This window comes from Ptychodera flava, chromosome 7 (genome assembly GCF_041260155.1).
Source record: "Ptychodera flava strain L36383 chromosome 7, AS_Pfla_20210202, whole genome shotgun sequence".
NCBI classification, from domain to species: Eukaryota; Metazoa; Hemichordata; class Enteropneusta; family Ptychoderidae; genus Ptychodera; species Ptychodera flava.
This window is the reverse complement of record NC_091934.1, coordinates 14,476,424-14,502,815: the sequence shown is the minus strand read 5'-3', so window position 1 is coordinate 14,502,815 and position 26,392 is coordinate 14,476,424. Positions and strand designations below refer to the sequence as shown.

At 37.8% G+C, this 26,392-nt stretch overlaps 1 protein-coding gene across 1 annotated transcript; it reads left to right on the top strand.

Moving 5' to 3' along the window:
* The first annotated feature begins 886 nt into the window (after window positions 1–886).
* LOC139136837 (sushi, von Willebrand factor type A, EGF and pentraxin domain-containing protein 1-like) lies at window positions 887–10,593 on the top strand. Its single transcript, XM_070704670.1, has 9 exons — window positions 887–1,306; window positions 4,130–4,345; window positions 4,812–4,979; window positions 5,235–5,627; window positions 6,173–6,382; window positions 7,791–8,060; window positions 8,364–8,609; window positions 9,241–9,417; window positions 9,600–10,593. The coding sequence occupies exons 1-9, from the start codon at window positions 1,027–1,029 to the stop codon at window positions 9,782–9,784; spliced, it is 2,145 nt and encodes a 714-aa protein (XP_070560771.1). The 5' UTR covers window positions 887–1,026; the 3' UTR covers window positions 9,785–10,593.
* The last annotated feature ends 15,799 nt before the right edge of the window (window positions 10,594–26,392 follow it).

Genomic DNA, 26,392 nt, shown 5'->3' with positions numbered 1-26,392 from the left:
GATCTGGACAGAGTGATACATACATGTAATGTAATGTAATGCAATGTAATGATTATTACAAATGTGCAATCCAACAGCACAGCATGCTGCGTGTTCTAAAAACTCCGTATTGAATACAATTTCAAAGCACTTCAAGCCCAGCGCCTGTTGTAGTTTATTATAAGTGTTCACTTCAAATATTTTTCATAACTTGTTGGATTAATGGCAGGATTTGTCTCATGTTCGGCGTTTGATGTAACACATGCAAATACTTGTTCGTGATAACTTTTATACCTTCCCAAACAAACAAACAAACAGACAAACAAACAAACAAGCAAACAAAAAATGGTAATTATTTCGTTTTCCCTTAAAATTTTTACTAATTCCATCGCTCCTTGTGTCAGGCAATTGTCCTGCCCCTGACTATTCAACAAACCTGGTATTCAAGGTCGGGACAGAAATCAAGTATGAATTCATCCATGGTCAAGTTGCATCGGTATCTTGCCGGGACGGATTCACTTTAAGTGGACCCAGTACCGTACTGTGCTCTAATGGCATATGGGATGGTGATCCTTCATGTAGTGGTAAGGTTGTTCCACAACTTGCGTCAGTCCATAACCTTCGCATAACTCGAAGCCTTCTGATATATTGTTTATATTTCCTATCGAAACGTAGATGTCAATTACAAATGTAATAATTGCAGAATACAATCCATTTAGTTTTCACTGCATCGAGATTTTATGGCTACGCTATGTTGTTAAGATGCGATTTTTAACTCCAACAGTAACTGATTAAGAATTATAGTAATAAGTACTGTTGATGTTATCTTTCTGGGAGTGGACCTACTTTTGAGACATGATTGTAGCTTCATAGATCTTAGTAGGCATATGACGAATAGCTTCCATAGAATACAATCATTCATTGAGATGATTTGATGCTTCATTTTTGTTAAAGAGACCTCTAGATTTGTTTGAATCTTACGTAGATATTGTAGTCAAAATGTAACCTTTCTCCAGTATGTCATGAATGTTTAGTTATTCATAATTGATGTCCCTTTTAATTGTTTTCTTCACAGAAATTTTTCCTGTGGGTGGCTGTATTCTACCGAATTTTCCATCCAACGTAGTTTGTTACCTTGGAGAATCTGAAACATCCTGTGACGGTAACACTGTCTCTGTCGGCACAGAGCTTGGCAGCAGTGGTACATTTTCTGTATCATGTGACCAGGGCTTCTTACCAAAATACGACGCGGGTTACGTATGTGTATACGTTGTTCCAGGACCAGGATTTATTGTGAGTCCAACTTTAGGTGACGACGCTTGCCAAGGTGTGTAATGCAATGAATGATACTGTTTGACAAACTGTTTGAAAGACTTCAAAATAACACCGACCAGTCGGCTTATTTCCTCAAAGTTTTTGATTTACTGCTTTTCGCCTTTTAATATTAATGAATGACATCCATTTATGTTCAACAGTTCTGGACATCAAGTTATGCATAGAAAGTGTGAAATACATTCCCAGCTCATTCACAATATTGTATTCGAACTTTAAAATTGACACTTTGAAATTCCTACGCGGGTATTACCCTGTTTACGAAAATTAGAATGGGGTCACCCTGATTTGAGCACGTTTTGAGCACGTATACCACTTTATTTAGTGTGGATTTTGCTCCTTCAGTATTTACTACGCCAATCAAAGTCAACGGTCGATTCAAAATTTAAAACAGAATCTAAAATAAAATGTGAAAGGTTGAAACATGCAGGTGTACGTTAGGTATAACAGGAGAACAATGTTGAACAATGTTTTTCTTGAGTAAATCTAGCTTTGGCTGTGATAACTCAACAGATACTGAATGAACAAAATGCAAATAGGTAAGCTTTTGATTTTTTCATCGTAACCAACCATGATGAAATCAACTACTCAGTACTCTTAATACTGTATTTTTAAGTATTTATCATCCAGTTTGATTTTATTATTCTAAATACACTTCCAGTGGTGCTGTTATTTGAAGTGGAGACTAGAACCGTTTTCGTGTCAGTAAATCATAACCTAACATCAAATTAGCTTTACACTGCAGCCAAGACTACTATGGACATCAGTTTTAAGTTGTTTACACTTTCGTGTCATCTTTGATTACGTCAATATTGTCAAAAGATATAAAAAATCTAACTTCACGAATTGGATTCTTCTGCACGTCTTTACGTTATTATTGTATCACCCCTATTTGTAACAATCAACCCTATTTGTAACACTAGCCCAATATGTACAAACCTTAACCCTATCTGTAACACTAACCCAATTTGTCACAGAACTTAACCCTATTTGTAACAATAACCTAATTTAAAAAAAACTTGACAGTAATTGTTAAAATTTTGATGAAATTTGTATGTTTGGCGGCAATTTTCTTGTTTTTCGTTGTCAAAACTCATTTTTCGGAAACTGCTCGTAAATTTCGTTGTGCAGGTTCCTAGGCAAGTTTTGCAGATATATGACGTCATACTAACCTAATTTGTAACAAAAGTTACCCCTTTTGGTAACGCGAACAAAATTTGTAACAAAAGTTAACCACATTTGTAACACTACCCAATTTGTAATAAAACAACCCTATTTGTAACAATAACCTAATTTATGACAAAACTTGACCATATTTGTTTAAATTGTAATGTAATTTGCATATTTGTATTTTCGGGGCAATTTATCTGATTTTTTCCTTGTCGAAACTCATTTTTTCGGACACTGCACGTCAGATCGTATATAAAGGAAATGAAGGCTTCTTCACACATCGGCTCCACCAAGTTTGTTTAATGTTACGATATCGTGAAGAACAGGATCATTATAGTTATTTTGTGCTGAATACATGGCGAGACACCTGTGAGTCTATAGTGCTTTGACCCTGGTCATATGATCTGGGTCCCCGGTAAACCGGTTTTATGATTGAGTGATTCGTCTTAATGGTGTTTCGGAACCAAAATGGAGTTCCTTCACCAGTTGCTCTCTAGTTAATTATTCCATTCACTTAGTTGTGTGATAAAGTCATCTTCCCTCAAAGAGGAGAAGCAAGATTCGTTATTGAGGGAGTTTGTCGCCGTTGACTGACTCCATAGTGAGCGATCCGGTGTTTGGTGTCATAATAAAAATGACAAAGCATCGACCGGAGTTTCCGGACGCTTATATAGATTTTTGTATTAGGGCATATTTTTAGCGTTGTTAGTGCTCGTTGGGTTAACAGTCAATGCTGTAATAATCTGTCAACGATTAGTTTGTTTTAGGTTTGTGTCAGTTTTTCATGGACTTTGTTATTGATTTCCGATCAATATTACTGCCTGCTTTCCGGTGTTTGAAAAGCATGTTGTGAAAGGCTGTTTCGAGAAATACCACATCTTATTTCTCTGTTTTAGCCATTCCAAGGTTTCATGGTTCCGGAAAAGATATTTATTGTAGACGGCCTTTTATATCAGTTTGGTTTGAGAAGAGTATTTCTTATAATTAATTCAAGCCGCAAACTTTGATTAGTAATATGGCAGCTTTCTTTTTTTTATTTTCTTTGCCGGATGAGTTTTTTGTTTTGCACAGCAATGTTTTTAGTTTGGTTGATTGTAGTAACGATTAGATTACAGATTGCATCTTTGTTTTGTACGATGAGTTGTTGCAGAAAATGAACAGATTGAGTAAAAATAGATCTTTTTCGCAGAGTCCCCGTTGTTTATACCGCTATCGTGAAACCTGTTAGTTGTTTGAGCAATGTGGGCAAAGTGTGTTTTAATTTACCCACCGGATTTTTCGGTTGTCGGTCCGGATATCGACGGAATACTTACCCCTTTACAAGGGTCAAAGTTGGTCAAAGTTACATGACGAGCTATGATTTTGTAAGAAAGACTTGTTTTATTGCTCGTTTTACAGACCATGACGAGTATTATTAGAAAACGACTAAAGAGTTGATGCCAGAAGTAAGCTGCAGTAGTTTCTACGAAGAAGATTTTTGACTTTTGTTACAAATTGGGTTGGTGTTACAAATAGGGTTAAGGTTTGTTACAAATTGAGTTAGTGTTACAAATAGGGTTAAGGTTTGTTACAAATTGGGTTAGTGTTACAAATAGGGTTGATTGTTACCAATAGGGGTGATACAATTGTTACTTGTCCATCTTTTCAGCTGCCTGTACCGACCCCGGACACCCAGCTCTCGGTAGCCGCATTCCAGAACCCTCTCGCAACGGTTTCTATGCAGCGGGGAACGTTGTAGAATTCACTTGTGACGTCAATACAACTCAGTCTGGCTATACGTCACTGACATGTCAATCTGATGGACAGTGGTATCTTGGTAGCACTGTGGTACCTGATGATCAACTTCTCCCTGACACCTGCTTCCGTATGTACAGGAATACTCAGAATTTACGACACTTACTCCATCTTTAACTATAAAAAAATTTGGAGTTCGAACACACACACACACAAAATGAAAAACAAAAAGAAAGAGTCTTGAATAATTTTGAGTGATCAAAAATATACTGTAAGATCCGCGGCAGTCATCAGTAACAGTAACAGTAAATCATAAGCAATATAAATAGTGCTGATGAAAGAATTCGCTCTGTAGCGAAAAGTCAGAATTACCAGAAAATAAATCTGTTTAGGCAAAATTAATCATTGTCCGTCAGGCACTGCACTTTGTCCAGACATATCGAGGGCAAAAGGAGAGATTTTTCATTTTAGGACAAACATAAAATTTCAACAGCCTTTGACTCGTCAAGTGTTCGATTGTTCGGAGGAAGACAAGTCAGTATTACAAGCTTAACGTTTTCAACACATTGAAGGTTGATGCAATTTTTGCATTTTAGTGAACTGTAGGGATCCAGGAAATCCAGAGAGTGGACGAAAACTTTCCAACAATACGAGCCATGGTTATAGCATATCATTTGCATGCAACACTGGCTTGAATCTGATTGGATCAGAATTCATTACATGTGATAATGGTACATGGAGTGACGAAGTACCTAAGTGTGCCAGTGAGTTTCATTTTAAATCGGGTCTTTATATTTACTCTTAATGAACGTTTGCACTGATACTGTGAAGATCTCCACCAACGGAAATACCTCTTCAAGATATGTATGTATTGCTCTTGGCAGGCAAGGTGCTACTTGAGATTTATACTGAAGCTCATTACAAGGCTGACTAACATGTTCTTGTGTTTTTCTATATGTGTATTGTATCACACTGTAACTGTTTAAGGTCGGTGATTTTCTGTTACGTTTACCATATAGGTGTTTTAATCAATGATGTCACAGTTTCTATATCCTCTGGCGATCCAGTGACCGCAAATAAAGTGAATCTCCTTGATTTTACGGCTGACCTCGTCAGTAGCACACTTGGGGCTGGCGCAAACGATACAGACATATGGCAGCTTAAAGTGTACATTGAAGCAGACGGTGACAGTACGGCAGAAGAAGTGGCTAGTATCCCACAAGAAGAAGCAGATCAGGACTTAACCGCGGGCGACACACTGCACTTCACCGTAACTAATCACACTGTAGATCTTACTGGTTTTAGCTGCACAGCTCAGACAGAACTCTGCGTCAGAATAGAATCGCCGTTAATGACGTTGCACGGATTTCCCGATGATGACGCTTTAACTGGATGCACTCCCATCACGTGTGGTAAGTCTGTGTAGGGAACTTGGTGTCTCATCAGTAAGTAGTAACCAATCTTGCTTTAGAACAATTGCGGATTTAACTATTCATAAAAACAGGGATTCGTATGCAGACCTAAGGTTATTTACGCTGATGTATAGTCGGTCACCGAATAGTAAGCTATGATGAGCTTTCAATGCCGCCACTTTGGAACTTGGGATGAATCGTATCATGTCAAAGGAAACCGATTAAGTGTCAAAAAGTTTGTACCGCGGTAATTTAAAATCGATTAACAGATCGGCACCTTCCTTGGCTCAACGATAGTTTTTAAAGGAAACACTGATTACTGACATTATTTGTAATCACAGAATCTGAGATAATTCTATTATTTAGACTTTAAAATGTAATTTGTTATGTAGGATGACGGAGAGGTTCACCGAGTAGAAAGTTCTGAATAGAGAATAAAGGGACAGTCTTAACAACCAACATAAGAATATTTGACAGCGTTAGCACTTCAATTTGACAATAATGGCAACTTCTTGTAATTACATTTATATTATGCACTTTAACAGCTTGTAATCGATGGGCAGAAGACGACTTTCCAGATCACGTTAAAGAAAAATCATCGTCCGTATCGTACCCGGTTGCCGTTGGTGAAACTGTTGAGTTGACATGTAATGATACAGGATCTACCAATGGTAGGACTTTATTCGGGGGTGTTGGTCCAGTATGTCAGGGCGATGGAACGTGGTTTCCCGAAGTGTCGGCCTTTTCATGTTGGGGTGAGTAGTAGGGTTGTTGTACTTTAGAAGGAAGAGCAGCAAAATATCTAAAATAAAGGACATAGTAGGACGGCAGAGGCCAAACAGAAAACCTAATTAAGTGGTGAAACTTTGTATTTTCTGAGGCGAGGGACAAAATTTCCAGCGCAGGATAAAATGTAGACTAGTATTAAGAACCTATTCTGTTAGAAAAATATTGTCATTCAATTCAATTTTGCAATGAAAATTGCCATTTATACCGGCAAATGAAAAACGAATACACCTACCATATTCGGACAATATTATACTGATCAACGCCTATAAAGCTATTATTTGGGATACATTCGGTTCGACTGCACGTGAAAATAAATTGCGTAGAAATTCAACGAGCTATTTGAATACAGTAAATCAGCCTTGTAGGGTAGAATTTGCAAGTTTATTTATTCACATTCATCAAGCTATCGATGTTTGCTTTAAAAACCGCAGAGTTATTTTGATTGATGATGTATAGCTTTTAATCAATTCATACAGTTCGTCCTTCGCCTTTATTTTGATTATCTCCTGGTAATTCTCTACTACCTCCAACCAAAACAAATGACTGGAAGTTCGAACTCAAAGACAGTCATCAGAAAATCAGTTAAATTCTAGCTGTCATCTGGAGATCGGTGAAATGGTGAAACGCTGTCTTAAGATTTGATCTATATGTCTGTCTGTCTGTTTGTCTGTCTGTCTATCTATCTCTGTCCTATCTATCTATCTATCTATCTATCTATCTATCTATCTATCTCTGTCTATCTCCCTATCTATCTATACAAACACATAAGATTTCATCTGTACTCTCTCTTTCTGTGTCTATACACACACGATGCGGTCAACGATGCCCAATGCCTTTTTGGCAGAGCATTTTACGGTAAAAATGACGACAAGTTGAAATCAAAACTTAATTCTGATAAGTCGTTAACAATACATATGTTGAGTATACATGTATTGTAATACAGCATGTTTTCAATCGGGTTCGAACCCAAAACTTACAGCACCCAGTCGCCTCACGGAGACGCCACAGTCAAAGTCGCTCCGCCAAAATCCCCACTCCCAATGAAGAGTGGATCAATACCCGAGCTAAGATGTTACAATTTTTCTGACTGCCAACTCCCCATACGCTGTAGAGTTCATGAAGCACTCGCACTCATGTACTCGCGTACACTCATCATACACAAACTTTATCAAAACTCAATGAATACACGTCTGGGCGAAAGACAGCCCCGGGGACAATTCTGTCTACCAGCAGAGCTATCAACCTTGGGCAGAAAATACATGACGTTCTCGATCAGGTTCGAACATAGGGGTCACCGCCTATTTTTTTAACATTTTAGATTTGCCAGTTTCCCGAGTAGTGTATTCTTGACATTCAAAATATTTTCCTTTGTAGGAAACTCTTTGTCATTTATAAAATGCCCGGAAGGCGAAACACTGAAATACAACGTACTTCAAGGTGAAAATACAGCATACATTTATGATATACCGATTCAAGCAGTTGACGGGAGAGGGCACGCTGTCGATTATCACTTCGAAGGAATAGAGCTGAGTATTCCTGGTTCCTTGGAATTTAATGACCAGACTAGGTTTGGAATGCATGTAGAGGCCGTTGTCAGTGCAGAAAACACGGCTTTGAGATGCCCATTTGTTATCAAAGTTGTGGGTAAGTTCATTATTACCATATGGAGAGCTTGAGCTGATTATTGCTACAGACTATAGTTAATATTGTGTCTGAAAAATCCTACATATTGTCGCCATTGTCTAAATAGCATTCAAACACTCAAATAAAGGACCGTAAACCTCGTTACGCGAACAATGTGTACCACTGAATAGAAAGCTGAAAATTACTTTTGCAAGAGATATTGGAAATAAGCTGAAATAAGGCGTTCACCAGAGGGACTGGTTGTAAAGGGCAATGTTTCGCATAATCTATGTGCAAAGTGATTTTTCACATTCACTAATTTAGATCTACATCCGCCAACTGTGACCTGTCCACCTGACATACTGAAGAGAACACAAGACAGCAAAATATCGGTAGAGTGGGAACAGCCGATTGCCGAAGACAACGTGGACCTACTTCCCCAGCAATATGTAAGTCGACCAAGCGGTAGTGATTTCTACGTCGGCAATGATAGTGTGACAGTGGTGGCGTATGATTCATCAGGAAACATGGCAAGTTGTAGCTTTACTGTCGCTGTACAATATTACAAAGGTAGGTGTCGTTGCGATCGCATGAATTAAAATGCCGGTCATTTTAACGTAATGAACAATGCTGGCGTATTCTGTACTTTAAAATCAAGACCAGGTTAAGAATAGGCCATTCCCGCCCTTGGATACGATAATAAAAATAGGCGATGCGATTTTTGCAACGGTTAACCATAAAACTTGGTCACATTTGTCGAGCTGAGAAGCGCTCTAATCAAAGCAAAACCATGTAAGAGTCAACCAACTACCCCTTCGAGAGGGGTGCGAAAACTCTTATAATTGAAATAAAGTTATAACGGCAGGGGATATTTCTGACGGTGTATTCTGTGAAAACTTTCATAAAATACACAGTCCCTTGCAAGTAATATTTATCTCGTTGAGATAAGTAAACAAAATGTTGTGTTGTTGTAGCATTAAAGTGTACACGTAAACAGAACACAAATTTTTATGATAATCGGAAAAGACCGTGTGAAGAGGTCATGTTTTTGCAGGATAGCAATTACACCTAAAATTAACATGATAGGCACCGGCGGCATGTTTTACGTTCTTTCTTCATGTCAGCATATTAACCTTCTGCTCAACTATGGCAGAAAAACGACATTAGACCAACGTAGTTAATAATTACATTCCATCTGCAGTTCAGTGCAACAATGTAATCGTCCCAGAACATGGTATACTTATTTGTGGAGAGGCTGAAGACGGCCTGGAAACGTGTTTACTCTACTGTGAGAGAGGATATCAACCTGGAAGAGGACATGACGTACTGAGGTGCATCGAAGGGCAGTGGTTTCCTAAAATGGACCTTCGATGTGTTCGTAAGTATAAATCAGTTTATATTAAATAATGAGAGAGAGAGAGAGAAATGAATGAATGAATGAATGAATGAATGAATGAATGAATGAATGAATAGAAAAAATGTAGCTCCAAAGATTAATTAGTTTGATACCATTACACGGCCTAAGTCGGACATCTTATCCTTCTCTTTACCATACTGCAGGAAGGGCACCATCACAGAGTTCTGATCAGATTCCCAATTTCTCATTGGACAACGGATGCGATGCATCACAGCAAGTGGTTCTCAACCTGAAGGAAGGTATCAGACAACAGCTGTTTGATCAGAACCAGTGCAATCCGTATGGACTTTCAGTGTGTGAAGAAGATTTTACAACTTGGTATTGTTGAGGTTTCTAACTGTCAACGCGCAATATGTCTACCTCTTAAAAGTAAATCCAATCCAGTGACCTTTTGATCTAAGTAATGAGTGTTTGTTTTGAAGTGTAAGTTACAAAACAAACTCCGTTCAAAAGTGTTTTCGCGGTAACGCGGTGAAAGTTTAACTTACTATTGACCTCCTTATCGGCAGTGCCAAAGTACTTGTCGAAGTCGCTGTCTTGGTGTTATCTTTCCCGTAAGAACAACGTAGCGTGCTTTTTATTTTGAGTAAAAACAGGAAATGTTTTTCTCATTTTTCAAGTGTACTGTTTCATACAGTGAAAGTATAATCATTCTATTTAAAGAGGCTTAGAATCAATTCACTGGTCATACTGACAATTTCGCACCGTATTATTTGCTACTTTAAGATCGTTAGACGACTGACTGTATGGCCATGAATTATCTATATTTCCTTTTCACTTCATTTATGAGGTCAGCGTGTAGTGAACGTGAAGAACAATATTTGTTGATATTATGAAAGAGTGACTGGTCTTATTAAAAAGAATGCTGTGCTAAATCATTGCTCAGAGTGAATCTTAACTAGCCATGATAAACGTTCTATCAACGATCACATACAAATTTAATAGAAGATAATTCCTTGTACCGTACCTATTGGAAATGCCGGTTTCAGATATCTCCTCATACTGGAAAAGTTACGTCGAATTTTAAAAGACCGCTGGAACAATATATTTGTAAATTAAACATTAAAAAAAGACACGACGTCATAACTAACGTGAAAGATTGTCCAATATGTGACTACAAAATGTCAGTTTGACTAAATATACCTATTCGAAAAGTGTTTTTTATTCCTGTCTTGGTTTTACAGTTGCTTGGTGATACTCTGTATTTATATGTGTATTTCGTTGTTATCAAAACATCATTAGCACCAGATTGTACTAGCCCTTACAGCATTTGTCTTTTTTTGTTGATGGGCATTTGAAAATAAATCGCCTTATATGCAAAACGGATGTTCATACATGGTCGCAGTCTGCTTAACACCAAGTTTTGTGAGTTTTGCTGAAATCTCCATTTAATTTGAAAAAAATGAAGAGAGTGCGCTTATTCATATTGCTAGCGCTAGTACTGGACAGTGGGAGACAAATACATTGAGACGCGAGCAAAATCCATGGCGTCGAGCGTAACTTACTTATCTGTACAGTGAAATTGATGGACAAGGTTGCGTAATGATTCACTTTGTTGGGTATTGGCGTTCAGGAAATCGTTAAAAATGTGTTTGTTCTGAAGCAATGTTGTTGTATCTGTAGTAAAAACGTCCGATTTAGCATCCTGCGTGGACAGTGTATGAAAAAAGATGTTCTTCTGAGCGCATAAACGACTTGCAGAGCCAAAGACTTGACACAGGCACCGGTTCATACATGAATGGAAGCATGAGGAGATAATGCTGCTACAACCTGTAACATAACTCGAAAAAATCTAGTTTTCGCCATTTTGCACATTTTGAGGTATCCAGGATGAAAACTGACTGCATTTACACACAAGTTGTTCATTGTATCATCGACCGGAGATTCTTAAGTGTCCCTTTTTAGGTGACAATAAACCAGGGTATATTAAAGTTTCTATACAAAAACAGTAGTAACAACAATCTGGCAAGTAAATGGGTTTACAAAATAGTATATGACCTTCCTTCTCCACCTCTCTGTCTCTCTTTTATATTATAAAATAAATTGTGTCCAGCAAATTTCATTTATTGCTCTTATTTTCAATATACTCTTCTTTTAATTTGATATCCATCTATACTCTGAATTCTCTGATATTTTGCTTTGAGCTTTTCTCATTTAAACGTAATTTTTCGTATAATTTCTTACGGGGTTATGACAGAAATCCGTGGCGCGAGGGTGCAAGCGAACGTAATCGTGGCATTTAGTTTCATACTTCTGTCATTTTTGACACTGGCTTCCAAATATGACATTGAAAAGTGAAGCCCCTACAAGAAGTTTTACTGTAGAAGACCTAACTTTTGGGATTAGCAATAACAAAGGCTAATAGCTCTGTATTTAATACCTTACTTCTCGCAACATCTACTTGGATTTTTGTTTAAACAAAAAAAAACCAACAACATAAGCTTGACAAGTACGACGAATTGTAACCATGCAGTGATAACCAATAATTTTAATGTGTTTGGATATTTAAAAATAAAAGTGATAGCTATGATAAGTGATTTTCGATCAAGGCCAAACAAACACTTAACATAACTCACAATAGATAGTAATCTGCAGGGCACAGACCTGGTTTTGATATTTACGCTATTTCCCGATCAGAGATCTGAGATCTTTTCTCGTCGTTATGTTCTGAAATTATTATCGTAGAAAGAAAGAGAGAAATCAGCGATATTTCTTTTTCAATTAATTCATTAAAAAACTAAGCAACCAGAGGGTAAGGTTCTAAATTTATAAGAATGCGGAGGTCAAAAAAAAGTATAACCCTTATTACTTACCTAACCGAGCACAGTAAAACACTGTAACTTGGTACACTCTACAGCTGACATCTATAGAAGCACTGAAAGACAAAAATTCAAAAGTTGCACTTTCACAGGAAAGTCAGAAAGTCCCACTCATTTGTAACCATTGTTGATTTAAATCCACGCTAAATGACTCACATCACTGCGCGGTAGTTATAACTAAAACACCCTGTCTGAAAATTCCAACATTATCAACAAGTAATTGTTTACATATATTAAAGGCCCAATAGCTGTATCTTTTAGCATTATTTTTGTGATTTTACTTCCAAACTAAAATAAGTTCGTGAGAATGGACTCATTGAGGGATGTTTATACTAGTATAATGACTGCATGCGCAATTTTGAGCAAAGTAAATAATAAACGCTTGCCCAAACATTAAATGGCGCCCTCATGCAAAGAAAGCAAAAACCACTGTACGTCGTGCATATATGCATCGGAATCTTCACAGAAACAACAGAGTAGTGCTGAATGTTTCCACTGGGACAGTATATGCTTTGTTTTCTTTGTAATATTAACAGATCTTACTAAAAATGGCGGGAAATCAAAGTAACGGTTAAAATTTAAATTTACCTGTCCAATGTTTCAGTAGTAGAGGACTATATCTTTTGAATTTGTAGAATTTAAAGAAAACCAAAGAAAATAGAAAGCCTTTTTCAGGTCAACAAATTTCGAGAGTTAGAGTTACAGGGGCTTTAATTATTAACTTTATTATTAACTTTCTCGAATAGAATATAATCACATCAGTTCTAGAACGTTCTCGATTAACATGGTCATAACAGAGCTAAAACTGAACAACTTGTAATGACACAATTGTGTGGAATTGGATGACTTGAATCTGATTGACTGTCATCGGGGGCAATGACCTTACCATTAGATTTATCCTGATGATCAGATCAAGGTCGATGTTCGAGCACAAGTTGACTTATAATAATTTATGGAGTCACTGCAAACCCAAAACTGTGGTGTCATCATCAAATTTAAGAAGCTTGTAAGTCATAATGCAGAATAACAATTTTGTGAAAGAAAAGATAAGAAAGATAAGTAATGAGTAAAGCCCTAATCTGCACCTGGATTAAAATAGGTACCTTAAGGATGTACGATCGGAAAAAGTAAAAGTAATGTCAATTTTTTCAAATGGGGTTTTTTGAATACCTACATATGAGAGTAGTCCAAAACTGGAAAAAAAAGATGGGGTCACCGAGCTTGTTTTTTACAAAATGGCATTAAAAATTCACGGTTTTTCACAAAATCACTAAAAGTCAATAAAACAGGTCATCATTTTTATATTTATATCATGATTGCATTTTTCACGTTTACACTGTAAAAGAACAAACAAATTATAAATTTAAGCTACTTTGAAGATTTTACTTACATTAAAATTGAGTTAAAAAGTCACAATATTTATTTTTTAACCAAAATTGCAACAAATATGGCCCAAATTTTAGGAATGGGAGAGGGTAATTTATTAATTATTGATAGTTTCTACTAATGTCAATTTTCTCAAACTTTGCTAAATAATAGCTCTTTTTGTGAATTTTTCAAAACCACATTTTGTTTAGTAGGTCACCGAGCTCGATTTTTCACAATTTTGCAAAATGTAACTAGGATTTATAGGTTCTGGCGATAAACCATGCTCTCCCGGATTCGTCGCGCGGGGGCGCTCATCAAATGCTGCTGACCAGCAGTGGCCTTTTCCAGACCTGGTCATGATTCAAGCCTACCTGTAAACTTTAATGAGAGGGAAATGACAGAACAAAGCAAAGACTTTCAGGTTCTACTTTTTAGAGTCTATATATTAATACAGCATACAAAAATCACACAAGAGCATTAGACCAAATAGGCCAAACTATTATCGGTGGGGATTAGGTTGACTTCGCTGCAGGCTAAGTTGTCACACACTACGTGGAGCCAGGAGCCGAGGCCGTGAATCGTTTCCCCAACACACGATGACAATCGTAAGGCAAGCCAACAACTGACACAAGTGTCAAGATTTTCGGCTAGTACACTCAAATCGACAATGCGACGGCCATTCTTCCATTCTCCGGTAGGTCTACTAGCGACACTATTATTGGGATTGTAATACTCGTCTTTCACATTCTCCACTACCTTCTCTTAGTTGTACAGCGAATCGGACGTCACACTTTTGACTTACGCTGTACAATGAGGCTATGTACATGTTGCATTTTTTTTATCTCATCGCTGAATTCTCGTACCGTCCAGCATGTTTTGAGAGCACGCTGAACATTTTCTCGTCGCGATTTTTCTCCGCGAGATAGAAACGTTCCTTTACCTGCAGACGACATTTTGTACACGCAAAAACGTTCGGAATGTCACTCTGCGCGCGTGGTTACTGTGGATACATTTCTGCGCGGAAATCTGCGCAGTACGCTAATATTTTTCCGATCGTACATCCTTAAGCACACATGTGAAAGCTACAGATTTATAGCGGTTCGAACAAGGCATGTCTTTCTCTTATCTTTTAAAAATAACAACTGCTCCAACATTTAGATATTCCTTGTATTTAGAGTAAAAGGTCAACGTCTATCAAGCGTGGAGACTGTCCAAATATTCTTTTCAACATGTTAATCAGCCATGGATGAAATATGAGTCAACATAAGGAAACAGGAAGCCGTTGGATACAATGCGTGCCACCCAGGTCAGTGAATAAGACAGGGCCTCCATGCGTGCAAAAGCAGGTGTGGGCCATTGTGCGGCAGATGTTCAAATAATCAACGTTGGACATATTTCCTTCGCATATTGCCTTAATGGTAAAACTTTAAGGATAACAGTCAAGCGAATTCCAACGACTGTCTGTCTGGTGAGTAGGAATAACTTTTATCTCAGAGAGCAATTCCGTAGAAAACAGCGACTAAAATGTGTATGTTTAGGCTGACGAAAATCTTGGCAACCTTTGAAATAATTACCACCAGCACCGTGACAGTAAATAACATAAAGATGCTCACCAATTGACGGTTGTCATCTGTGAAATGAGCTTCGATTTGCATAATTTGCATGAGCGTTGTCCTCGTCAATGACCGATCAACCAATACAGTATATGATACAGGACAAAACGTATGATTCATGGTTTATGTGCCGACTAATTTACAAGGTGACAATTTGCAGAGTTGACCAAGAGCTGCAGTTCATACTTTGAAATCAAAGATTGACAAATGTACCTGCAAGTAGCTCTGGCACGGAACGGGAATGATCGAATGACAAAATGGCGGTCAGAGTAAATTAACCTCTTGACCAAAACAATAATGTACATAATGAGAGAACGCTCAGCGAAATTTTCCAGTACTCAAAGTATACAGTAATCCATTATGGTGCTGGATATGCTCGGTATTTAAGGTAGTGAGGGGGCTTTAATTTTAAGTAGTGAAGCCGTGGTATGTCGTCTCTCGAATGTAACAAAGCCGAGCAAAGGTTAACCCTTTCAGCTTTAAACCTCAATAATATAGTGGTAAGTCACCAGAAAGTCGGGCCTAAAAGGGTTACACGAACAGGAAGTGAGATGGCAAGCATACGTTAAATAGCTCTGGTCATGTAGTCCATGGCACTGAATTGGTCGTTACTGAGCCATTAATTGTTAATAATTAGCTAAAAGAGTAAAGTCTTTCCATAGATCTGCGTGAAGCAACTGCACTAGAGAGCTCCAGTTTGACCCCTGGTAATCGTACTCAACATCTTGCCAATCCGAAGAGAAAAGGAGTGTTTAAAAGTACTTGTGATGTTCAGGAAACGAGGTGCGGTTCATGTGGGAATGGTTAATAACGTGAACATGCAAATGTCATTGTATTTTCCGTACTTTCGGAGACTTATGCGATTTTTCTCAATATTATAACGTGATTAGGGACTGGTCAGTTTCTTCAGCATGGGGTGAATCCATGGGAGTGTCAGCCCTTTTGCGACTTTGGTGATTGGGGAGGGAGTCAGTGTGTTTTTGAATTAAGACACGGGGTCATAATTACGTGAAATGAATCATGTCAGCCAATATATATATATATATATATATATATATATATATATATATATATATATATATATATATTTATATATATGTATATATGTATATATATATATATATAAATATATACAAACATATATATATAATTCCTCTGTATACATTTTTCGTCTGTTCTATCTCTAAAATAAGAGTGATTGTGTAAATTGATTTTTTTACATTTGGCGCCGCGTACACGCGTAGTGCTGGTGCTTGTAGTTTACAAGTGCATTTGTCAAAGCCGCTCACTGGTTACTATTTGTATGGTCTGGCTCAGCAAGAGCCGGATGAGTTGCCAGTTGGTGAAGCCTCGGGTTTCCAAAGCCAGCCTAGCAGGCTGCACTGGCTCACAAAGAACAGGGCAACACCGGTCACAATGCGTAGCAGCCGACGGCCAGGCTCAGCGGCAGGTCCATAGCTGTGGTGTTTTGGGTCGGGATTTCTGCCTTTTACGAGCTGGTTTTGACTTGTACGTTAACCTTGTGAAAACTTAAAGGTCAAAACAGACCGTAAAAGGTAGAAATCCCGTCCGAAAACACTACAGCTATGGACCAACAGCTAGGCCAGGCTATGAGCGAGTCCAGACACTAGTTGAGTGTAACATATTATCTCTGCATGGAGCATGGGGATATGTTGATTAATCGGCAATGCCTCAAGTAGAGTCATGGCCGCTGCAATGCAGTTTGTATACCCAGTAGATCTTCTCCGCGTCCATGCTTCGCCCGGATTAGATCGGCACTAAAGATCGACAAGGGACAAAAACATCGCATCTGTAACAACGCACGATAGTCAAGATCATGTTTCGAGTATGGAGAATAAAAATGATCAGTAATTTCTGTCGATTTCCGCCGATGAGCGAGCATTGATTATGGAGGTAGAAACAGTCATGGAGGTAGCAAGAGATCTCTTCCTACGTCCATGCCGTCTTCAATGAATCTCATGTACTCTGTCGGCTGAGTGTCTCTAATTGACTGGTTAATTGGAATTTCTGTGGTACCCATGCTCCTTGCGTAGAATGATATGCCCTCTGGAACGCCCAAGACCAATAATTGCTGTCTTTTTACCCAAACTGACCTTCACCAATCATTATGCATGGATTTATTGCACCAAAATTTCAGTATTAAATATCTACCTTTATTCTCTTAACTCTGTAGACCACCAAAGTTGGATGCACAGTGAACAAGCGTTGCGCGCGTATGGTCGACGCTTACAGTATGATCATGTGGGATACACAAGCCCTGCTGTATATGCAACATTTTGAGCGCAACGTTTTGTATGTAAATCCAGTTGCGACCAATACTATATGAACATTTGGAAGTCACTGTCTTGTTTCGTATACGAGGATATATATATATATATATATATATATATATATATATATATATATATATATATATATATATATATATATATATATATATATATATATATATATATCGATCTATCGATCGATCTATTTAACTATCTATCATCCAATTTATTGAATCAGTCGATCGATTGATTTATCATTCTATATATAGTTCTATTGAACGATTGATCTATTATTCTATCAAATTGAGAGATCCGTCGTTTTATAGATCGATGTATCTATCAATAATCTATCGATAGATCGATCGACCGATCTATCTATCTATCGATCGATCGATGTATCGACCATCAAGCATCGATAGATCGATCGATCTATAGATAGATAGATCGACTTATCTCTTCATCTATTATTTATCTACATACGTGTATCTAAATATCTATCTATCTGTCTGTCTATCTATCTATCTATCTATCTATCTATCTATCTATCTATCTATCTATCTATTTGTAAATCGATCGATCTATTGCTGCCCATGAATCGCTTGATCAGATAAGTTATCGGTTAATTGACACGTTATTTGTCAATTTGATGCGGTATTAGTTGACTTTTCTACGTTATTAGTTGAGTTAATCCATTATTGGTTGGTTGATACGTTATCGGTAAATTTGTTGATACGTTATCGGTTAGAAAATTCCTATGTTATTGGTTGATTTGATGCGTTATCTGTAATTTTCTACTACGTTATCGTATTTGATAACTATCGGCTAATTGCTACGTTATCAGTTGTAACAGGTCATAAAAATATATAATGTTTTGCAGCGCTAGCTGTAACTGCGTCGAGGCTCATTGAAAATTTTTTGCAGCTACGTGTATATCAAATCGAGGCTCAGTATAAGGTTGCGTTTACAAATAATGATTGGAGAAGAGGGGACTGGAGGAATCGCCATTGAAATCGTATTTTTTCAGATCCTCCCTCAATACCCGAAAAAAAATTTAAATCCCCCTCTATATGATCAAAAATTTTCAAGTAACCCAAACTTTCACGAGCCTGTATATATCAGTAAAACGATGTGCGCACAGAAAAAAATAAATGCGTATCGCGCCGTTCCGCTCGCAACAGTTCAACACTACCATTTATTAGCAGTTTGTAAAGTCATATTCCTAGGGCAAGATCTTAAATTGATTCCTTTTTAACGCATCAGTGAACCTTTTGGATTTATCAGTCTAAGCCAATTTGAGATAATCCAACTCTGGCAAGGACAATTGCTCCTGCCAAAGAGTACACAAAATGACGATCATGAGAGAGTGGGTAAATTGTGAATGTTTGCCAATTGTCACATTGTAAAAAACTGAGCACAGTGACCAACCAAACATTTGTTTAAAAGTGTAAGATATACATGAATTAGATGCAACTCAAAACTGACAATACTGGAAGGTTAAAATATTCCATCAAATAAATGTTTTCATCTCTGAAATTTTTGGTGTAATAATGGCAGATTTGGTTAAAAATTGATAATAATGTCATGCAGTCACATTTTTTCATTTAGTCTTTACTGTTCAAAGTTTTGCTTTTATGTAATTTTATGATGAGAATGTGAAAATTTAGAAAATCAAGCTTGGTGACCCTATCTTTTTTCATTAACATTTGATTAATCTCATTTGCCAGAATTCAAAAATTCCCGATAACTTTTATAGTCTCCTGGTCTTCCATGTGATGTTCACTGGCCTGATCTTGTGTACAAGTATGTTTCACTGTCATGAGCGTCATTTGACCTAGACTCGTCTTCAACTACCATGTACAGCAGAGTCAGAGCTATCTCGATCACTGCTGAAGTATGCAGTGAGAGGGACACTGCAGTAGCAGGGCGGTACTTGATAGAGAAACTGCCCATTAGGAGTGGCTGTATTAACTTTGATAATTTTGACAATATTTTTGTTCAGTTTATACAACTATGTTCTTGTTCTACTCCCTGCAGCATGTTGTGAACTGTCCAGTATTCAGCTTGCTAACACAGCCTGTGTATGTGTACAATGCATTTGTATCACTGACAACTGACTGTCAGTCGGGACTTTTATCAAATTGTCATCCTATACATATTTGTATATACAAGCTTTGTCGACAAACTGAATATTGCGTGTTTGAGGATTCTGTAGGGAAAATGAAAGAAACCTTAGTTGATATATTCCACAGAAATATTGCAAAAATCACCAACAGTTGCAGCTTCTGCCCTGTTACTAGGCTCAAGAGGATTGTGATAAATATAACTACTTTTGACTGATTTGAAGAAGTAACATAAAGTTACAATTGTTGCAAAGTTAATATCAAAGATAAACACTCTTTTTCATAGTCGAGTAGTTACTCATGGATTTGTTAAATTTGCGTAGCAAACAGGATGATCTATGCCATGAGTGATCTATGCAATGAGTAAGGGAAACAGCACCAGCAGCCGCATCACTAGCATCTACAGCTAATTTGAATGGCAAACTAAAATCTGGTGAAGACAAGACTGGGACACTTTGCAGTGTGGCTTTAAGTGTATAACAATAATAAATAATAATGGGTTCTTATACAGCCCACATATCCACAAGTACATGTGCTAAAGGCGCTTTAAAATTGTTATTACCCGTAGTCATTGGACCTACTATGATCTCACCAACAGCTCACATATGCAGCCAATAAGCGCAGCAGCGCTAAATGCACACATTACAACCACTGTCCTACCAGGTACCCATCACTTCTGGGTGGGGAGGAACAATGGAGAATAAAGTGCCTTGCTCAGGGACACAACACCATGGCCATGCTGATGCTCGAACTAAGCAACCTGTGATCGTGCGTCCACTGCTCTGGCTGCTGGCCAATTATGTCTCCTCAAACCTCGCCAAATGTATCAAATTTTTGTATCAAATGTTTTATAACAAAGTGTATCAAATGCTTGTTGGCATCGTTCTGACCAAACAAACTTACGTTCTTTTTAAGGAAGTTAGTCAAAGGCTCAGTAATTGTACGGAAATTTGGACAGAATTTTCTCTAGTTACCAGCCATAACGAGAAAGCGCATCAGTTTTCTCTTGCAATTTGGTATGGGAAATGTTGAAATGGCAATGATTTTGGCATCAACAGCTTTTACCTCACCCTTTACTACAGTAAGTTACCTTGCCGAACCAAACTCAGATTTTGCGAGGTTGACAGTTAACATTGCTTTGCTCAGTCTCTCAAAGAACTTCCGCATGAGTTTAACGTGTTTCTCCCTGGTGTCACTGTACAGAACAACATCGTCGACGTATCTTTTACACCCTTCTACTCCAGATATGACGTTGTTAATCATCCGTTGGAATGTGTCCGGAGAGTTCTTCATTCTGAATGGCATCACCTTGCACTGGAACAATCCGTCTGGTGTAACAAAGGCGAATATTTCACGAGCACGATCTGTCAGAGAGACGTGACAAAATCCCTTTAGTAGATCAAATTTTGTTACACACTTGGCTTTTTCCACTCGATCGATGCAGTCATCAATCCTCGGGATTGGAAAAGTTTCTGTCTTTGTGAGAGTATTCAATTTCCTGTAGTCCGTGCACATACGATAGCTTTGATCTGGTTTCTGAACAAGTATGCATGGTGAACTCTAGGTACTTTTATCAGGTTAAATAAAGTCGTTATCCAGCATATATATAAAACTTCTTCTCGGAGATATTTCGCTTTCATTGTATTCAGTCTGTATGGATGTTGTTTCTCAGGCTTACTGTCCTAAACATCAACGTCGTGATAAATGATGTTTATCTTTGCTGGAATATCTTGGAACAAGTGATCGTATTCGTGGATCAGTTCTTTGACCTGTTGTTTTTGTGAAGGCTGGAGATGTGCCAACTTTGACTTAAGATTCTCAAGGATTTCTGAATTATGGAGTTGGACCTGTGCCAGCTTTGAATTTAGAGCATTTTCACTGAAGTAAGTTTCACTACTACTATCTTCATAATTGTTTGCACTGACTGCAATGACAGGCTGTGTAGGATTATTCCAATCTAAATATGGCTTAAGCATATTTATGTGGCATAAGTGTTTTCGATTTAGCCTGTCAGGAGTTATTATGGTGTAATTTAAATCGCCTCATTTCTTATCAATTAGACAGGGATCAAAGTGACGAGCATGGAGGGGCTCGCCAGGAACAGGAAGAATAACAAGAACTGTTTTGATCAGGTTCAAACTTCCATTTTAAGGGGTTTTTATCATATTTGACTTTCATTGACTGCTGAGATGACTCAAGGTTTCCCTGGCTAAGTCACGAGCCTTTGCAAGTTTTGTACGAAATCCTGATAAATATTGCAAAATATTCAGGCAATCATCGTCGTCTGACAGGATTTTTTCTTTAAGAAGCTTAGTTGGGCCACAGACTGTATGTCCAAATACAAGCTTAACTGGCTAAAACCAAGAGACTCTTGAATTGACTCTCCAGCAGCAAGGAGCAGAAAATGAATTCCTTCATCCCACTGCTTCTCCGTGTCAAAACAGTAGGTGTTAATCATATTTTTCAAGGTTTGATGAAATCACCAGAGAGCACTATGACTTTCTGAGTTATAGGCGGATGACCTATACAGCTTAATGCCTAGGTGATCCATGACTTTTGAAAAATTTCAGACTAAAATTTCAATCCTTGATAGGACTGGACACATTTAGGAAGGCAAAATAAAGTCAAATTTTTGACTAAAGCTTGCACTAACGTCTTTGCCTTTATGTTTCTCTGTGGTATGGCTTCTGGGAACCGAGTAAATGTACACATTATTGTCAACATATACTCGTTTCCCGATCTTGTTTTTGGTAGGGGCCCAACACAGTCTGTAAGTATCCTTCTAAATGGTTCTTGAAATGCAGGAATTGGCTTCAAAGGGGCCTTTGGAATGGTCTGATTTGACTTTCCTACCATTTGACATGTGGGACAAGTTTTACATAAATGTGCTGTATCCTGCCTGAGATTACGCCAATAAAAGTGACTGAAAATTTTATGATAGGTCTTCCTAACTCTTAAATGACCAGACCAGATGGTTACATGGGCCAGGCATAATATTTCAGCACGACATGTACAGGATTTTGGAACCACAATTTGATGTTTAATAGTCCAATCATCATCAACCAAGACATCTGGAGGTCTGGAGAATACCAGACTTTGTATAACAGCAAACATGCACTGCAGCCCAAAAGCCCCTCAATTTGTCCAATGAAAGCGTCCCCAACTTTTCGCCACACATACGCGAAGTAGGCGTACAGAGGGTCGAATCCACCTTTCACTACATGTTAAAAACTTCGCCGAATTTCCTCACAGTAAAGGTAAATATTTATGAAAGAATTGCAGATTCCATTTCCCTTACATGTTGCCCTTTCAATTACAGTATTTCGGCAAGAATTTGAAGGAGGAATTCCAAAAATACCCAAGCGATAATAATCATGTGCAAAAATAGGTGAAAACACAGTTAACAGCCAAATGATCGTTAACTCGTCATCTCAGAAAAACAAAAAGAAAAACTCAAAAAAGTAAAATCATAGACATTTAGTTAACCTTCAAGAGATGTGTAATCTGAAATATTGTAAGAAATAACAGCGAAATGAAAAAGTTAAGTCAGCGGGTTTTTCAGATGTATTTTTCATTTTACGATGTGGCGAATAAGCTTGATTTCCCATAGAAAACAATGGCGTCTAATGTACCGAACAGGTTGCACACTTTTCTCAGGTTCAAATTTTTCAAATCTGAACCAATGGTGAAAAGCGGCACATAGATCTTTTGATTGATATACAAAATTCCTGTGGTTTTAGATTTTTGAATTTCTTCACGAAACTTGTTTTATTTGCATTTTATTTATTCTGATCACTGAAATATACTCTTGTCCGGAATAAAATGGCGATCTGACGTCGTTTACATACACAGAACAAGGGTCTCAAATTTGCGCATTGTAATCAGTAAGCGTCTCTTAAGTTGAACAGACCAAATACCTGTAAAGTTGTCGTAATTTACACAAACTTTTAGCGAATATGAACAAGGAAAATTCCAGTAAACTGAAAAAAAACACAGAACGGAGGCAAATGAACGCAGGGTGTCCACTGCAATCGTGCAGTGAACGTTATCGATCGATATTCTTTTGTCGGAAATTGATACATTGTTGTGTTGCATACTCGCCAGTCGTTCCCGGCTCACAGTGGCGGCAAACTAGGCCAAAGCGCGCCAAAATACACTTAAACGTAAAAGTATCACAAAAATTTAAGAAAGTGTCGTCAATTTCAATTTAAGTACAAGAAACCAACAGAAACCTTGATGTTATGATAAATAAGTCAAAATATACGGGTTATTTTGGAAATATTCATGGCGAGACCTGAATTACACGAGCAGCACCGAAGCAGATTTCGATCGATAACTATTGAAAATAAATTGATACAATGTTTGCTGTTGTCAATAGCGACCGGCCGATAGCGCTGTGCAGTAGGAATTATGCTTCGCGGAGTACTGGACACTCAGACAAGCTTTTTGGCCGCAGTGATGACTATCTGCAGTTTCATCTTCATCAAAAATCCTGTCAAACAAACACAGAATGTCTGGGTATTGGTGTTGTTCTGCAATAAAATTTGATCTAGAAAATGTCTGACCTTGGTCAGCAGAAGTTTAACCAGATGTTTCAAATCCACGAGGGATAATGGAGTGATCCGTAGCAAACACTTAACTGAGAAAGGTGTCATTTAAGTCAACGTTTGTGACGTCATTTATAAGAGTATTATAATTCTCAGAATTTTCTTTGACGTGGCATGAGTAACAGCAAATGCAGGATACACATCAGGCATTTCCTGCTAAATTGGCTCTTGGTCCTGATTTAAACGAGGTTTATTGGTCACAAGTGGATTAGTTATGACCTTGTCCCCAGCAAGATCGTTTCCACAGAGAAAGTGTGTACCTTCAAAGGCAAAAAAGCCTAATGCCTAAAGTTACAGGACAAGAAACAATGTCAAAAGACAAATAGAGATGGAGAGAAACAGGAATGTAGTCACTGCAATCTACCCCCTTAATAATAACTTTAGAACCTGAAAATGACTTCTCAGAAAACAGCAGGGTATCGGCCAACAAAGGAGACTGGGAAACCCCAATATCTCTTAAAATTTTGACAGGGTAGCGGAAGACAAATCACTACAAGGTGATATTAAACCATCGTGAATGAATGATTCGAAAATACATATAATGCTATCTTGGGATGAATTGACCTTGACCCAATTGATAGGGGATAATAGGGGTTTAACCTCGGAAAGTGTGTTGCACAATTTATTACACTGTAATTGAGATGATGATGAAACAAAGCCGGTGGGCTTAGATTGACTTTGAACACTTTGACCTTCGCTCTTTCTTTTTAATTTGAGACTATCTGACATTAAATGGCTGTCTTTCTCACAATAATTACAAGAAAGTGTACCAAATTGTTTACCAGAAAGAGACTGAGACTTGAGATCTGACTGAACAGGAGTGTTACTTGAGTTCTGTGAACTGTTGTCATTTGATTTTCTAATTTCCTTTGATAATTTTTTAAATGAAAAGGAGGAGTAAATTTTCCTGCACTGTTTCGATGTTAAAAGGATGGGATGGTTTGCTGACAAATGAGGTTTCATGGGTCAATGAATAATCATCGGCCAGACGTGCAGCAACGTCCAATGTGTCTGCCTTGTGTTCATTGATAAATGTCTTGATGTCACTTGGAATTCACCTTTTAAGTTCCTCAATCAAAATGAGTTGCCTCAACTTTTAATGATTCTGACAATTAGTCTCAGAAGAACACCAACGATCAAAAAGTTGTTCCTTTGTCCGAGCAAATTCAACATAAGGTTAATCGTTTGCTTTCTCACAGTCCCTAACTTTCTGACGGTAATCTTCAGGCACCAACTCATAACCCTTGAGGATTATTTCGTTCACAGAATCATAATCTGAAGCCTGCTCGTCTTACAACTGAATGTAAATTTCTCTGGCTTTACCCACCAATGAACTCTGCAAAATCAGACCTGGACTTCCTAGGCCAATTCAGAGCAATTTTCTCAAAATCGAGAAAATATTTGTCGACATCCTATTCTTGGAAAGGGAACTAACCTGAAATGTTTAGTGATGTCAAAATTGTCTGAAGGTCCAAGCTCTAAATGTTTCATTTCTACCTGCAGTCGATGTTTTTCTAATTGTGGTTCTCTTTCTCCTTCCTCTCTCTTTATCTCTTTACCTTTCTTTCATTTCATCTAAAGGCGCTATTGATATTTTTACTGCGTCTTTATTACAGTAACTGTGAAAGAAGGCCTTAAAGGTACAAAATCACCTGTAATCTAAATACGCCCATATATGGTCATAGGGGCATTGCTTGGTATTCAAAATGCCCATGTGGAGGCGCTGTCTTTAAACAGCCACCCGCTTTAAATCTGTGATTGGTTAGATTTCCTCTTTCCATGGTAACTGTGGCAAAATTGGAAAATGATGACAGTATACCTTTAACTCTCACGTTTAGATATCTTTTCCCATAGAGACACCCTCCAGGTACTTTCATGTCGTGCAAGCCAATAGCAATATTAGAGTGACTCGAATACTATTCAAGGTGGTATGCACCTCGAAAGACAGAAACTTAAATGTTTTTGCTCAAACTTTCACCAAGAAAACGTTACACTATTCTTTCTCAAATGTTCGAAAACGAAAATTCAGAGGTTACAAATTACCTAAAATTTACCGGTATTTGAAATTCAACATGACCGCCATCCCTGTGTTGACCTTATGTCAATGATTTGCAGCCG

Bases quoted from the DNA above. Each gene is read 5' to 3' on its own strand.
- LOC139136837 (XM_070704670.1), top strand. From the start codon at position 1,027: ATGTCCCTTTTAATTGTTTTCTTCACAGAAATTTTTCCTGTGGGTGGC. The intron at 4,980-5,234 runs GTGAGTTTCATT...TTTACCATATAG, and splicing joins CGAAGTACCTAAGTGTGCCA to GTGTTTTAATCAATGATGTC. The intron at 9,418-9,599 runs GTAAGTATAAAT...ACCATACTGCAG, and splicing joins AATGGACCTTCGATGTGTTC to GAAGGGCACCATCACAGAGT.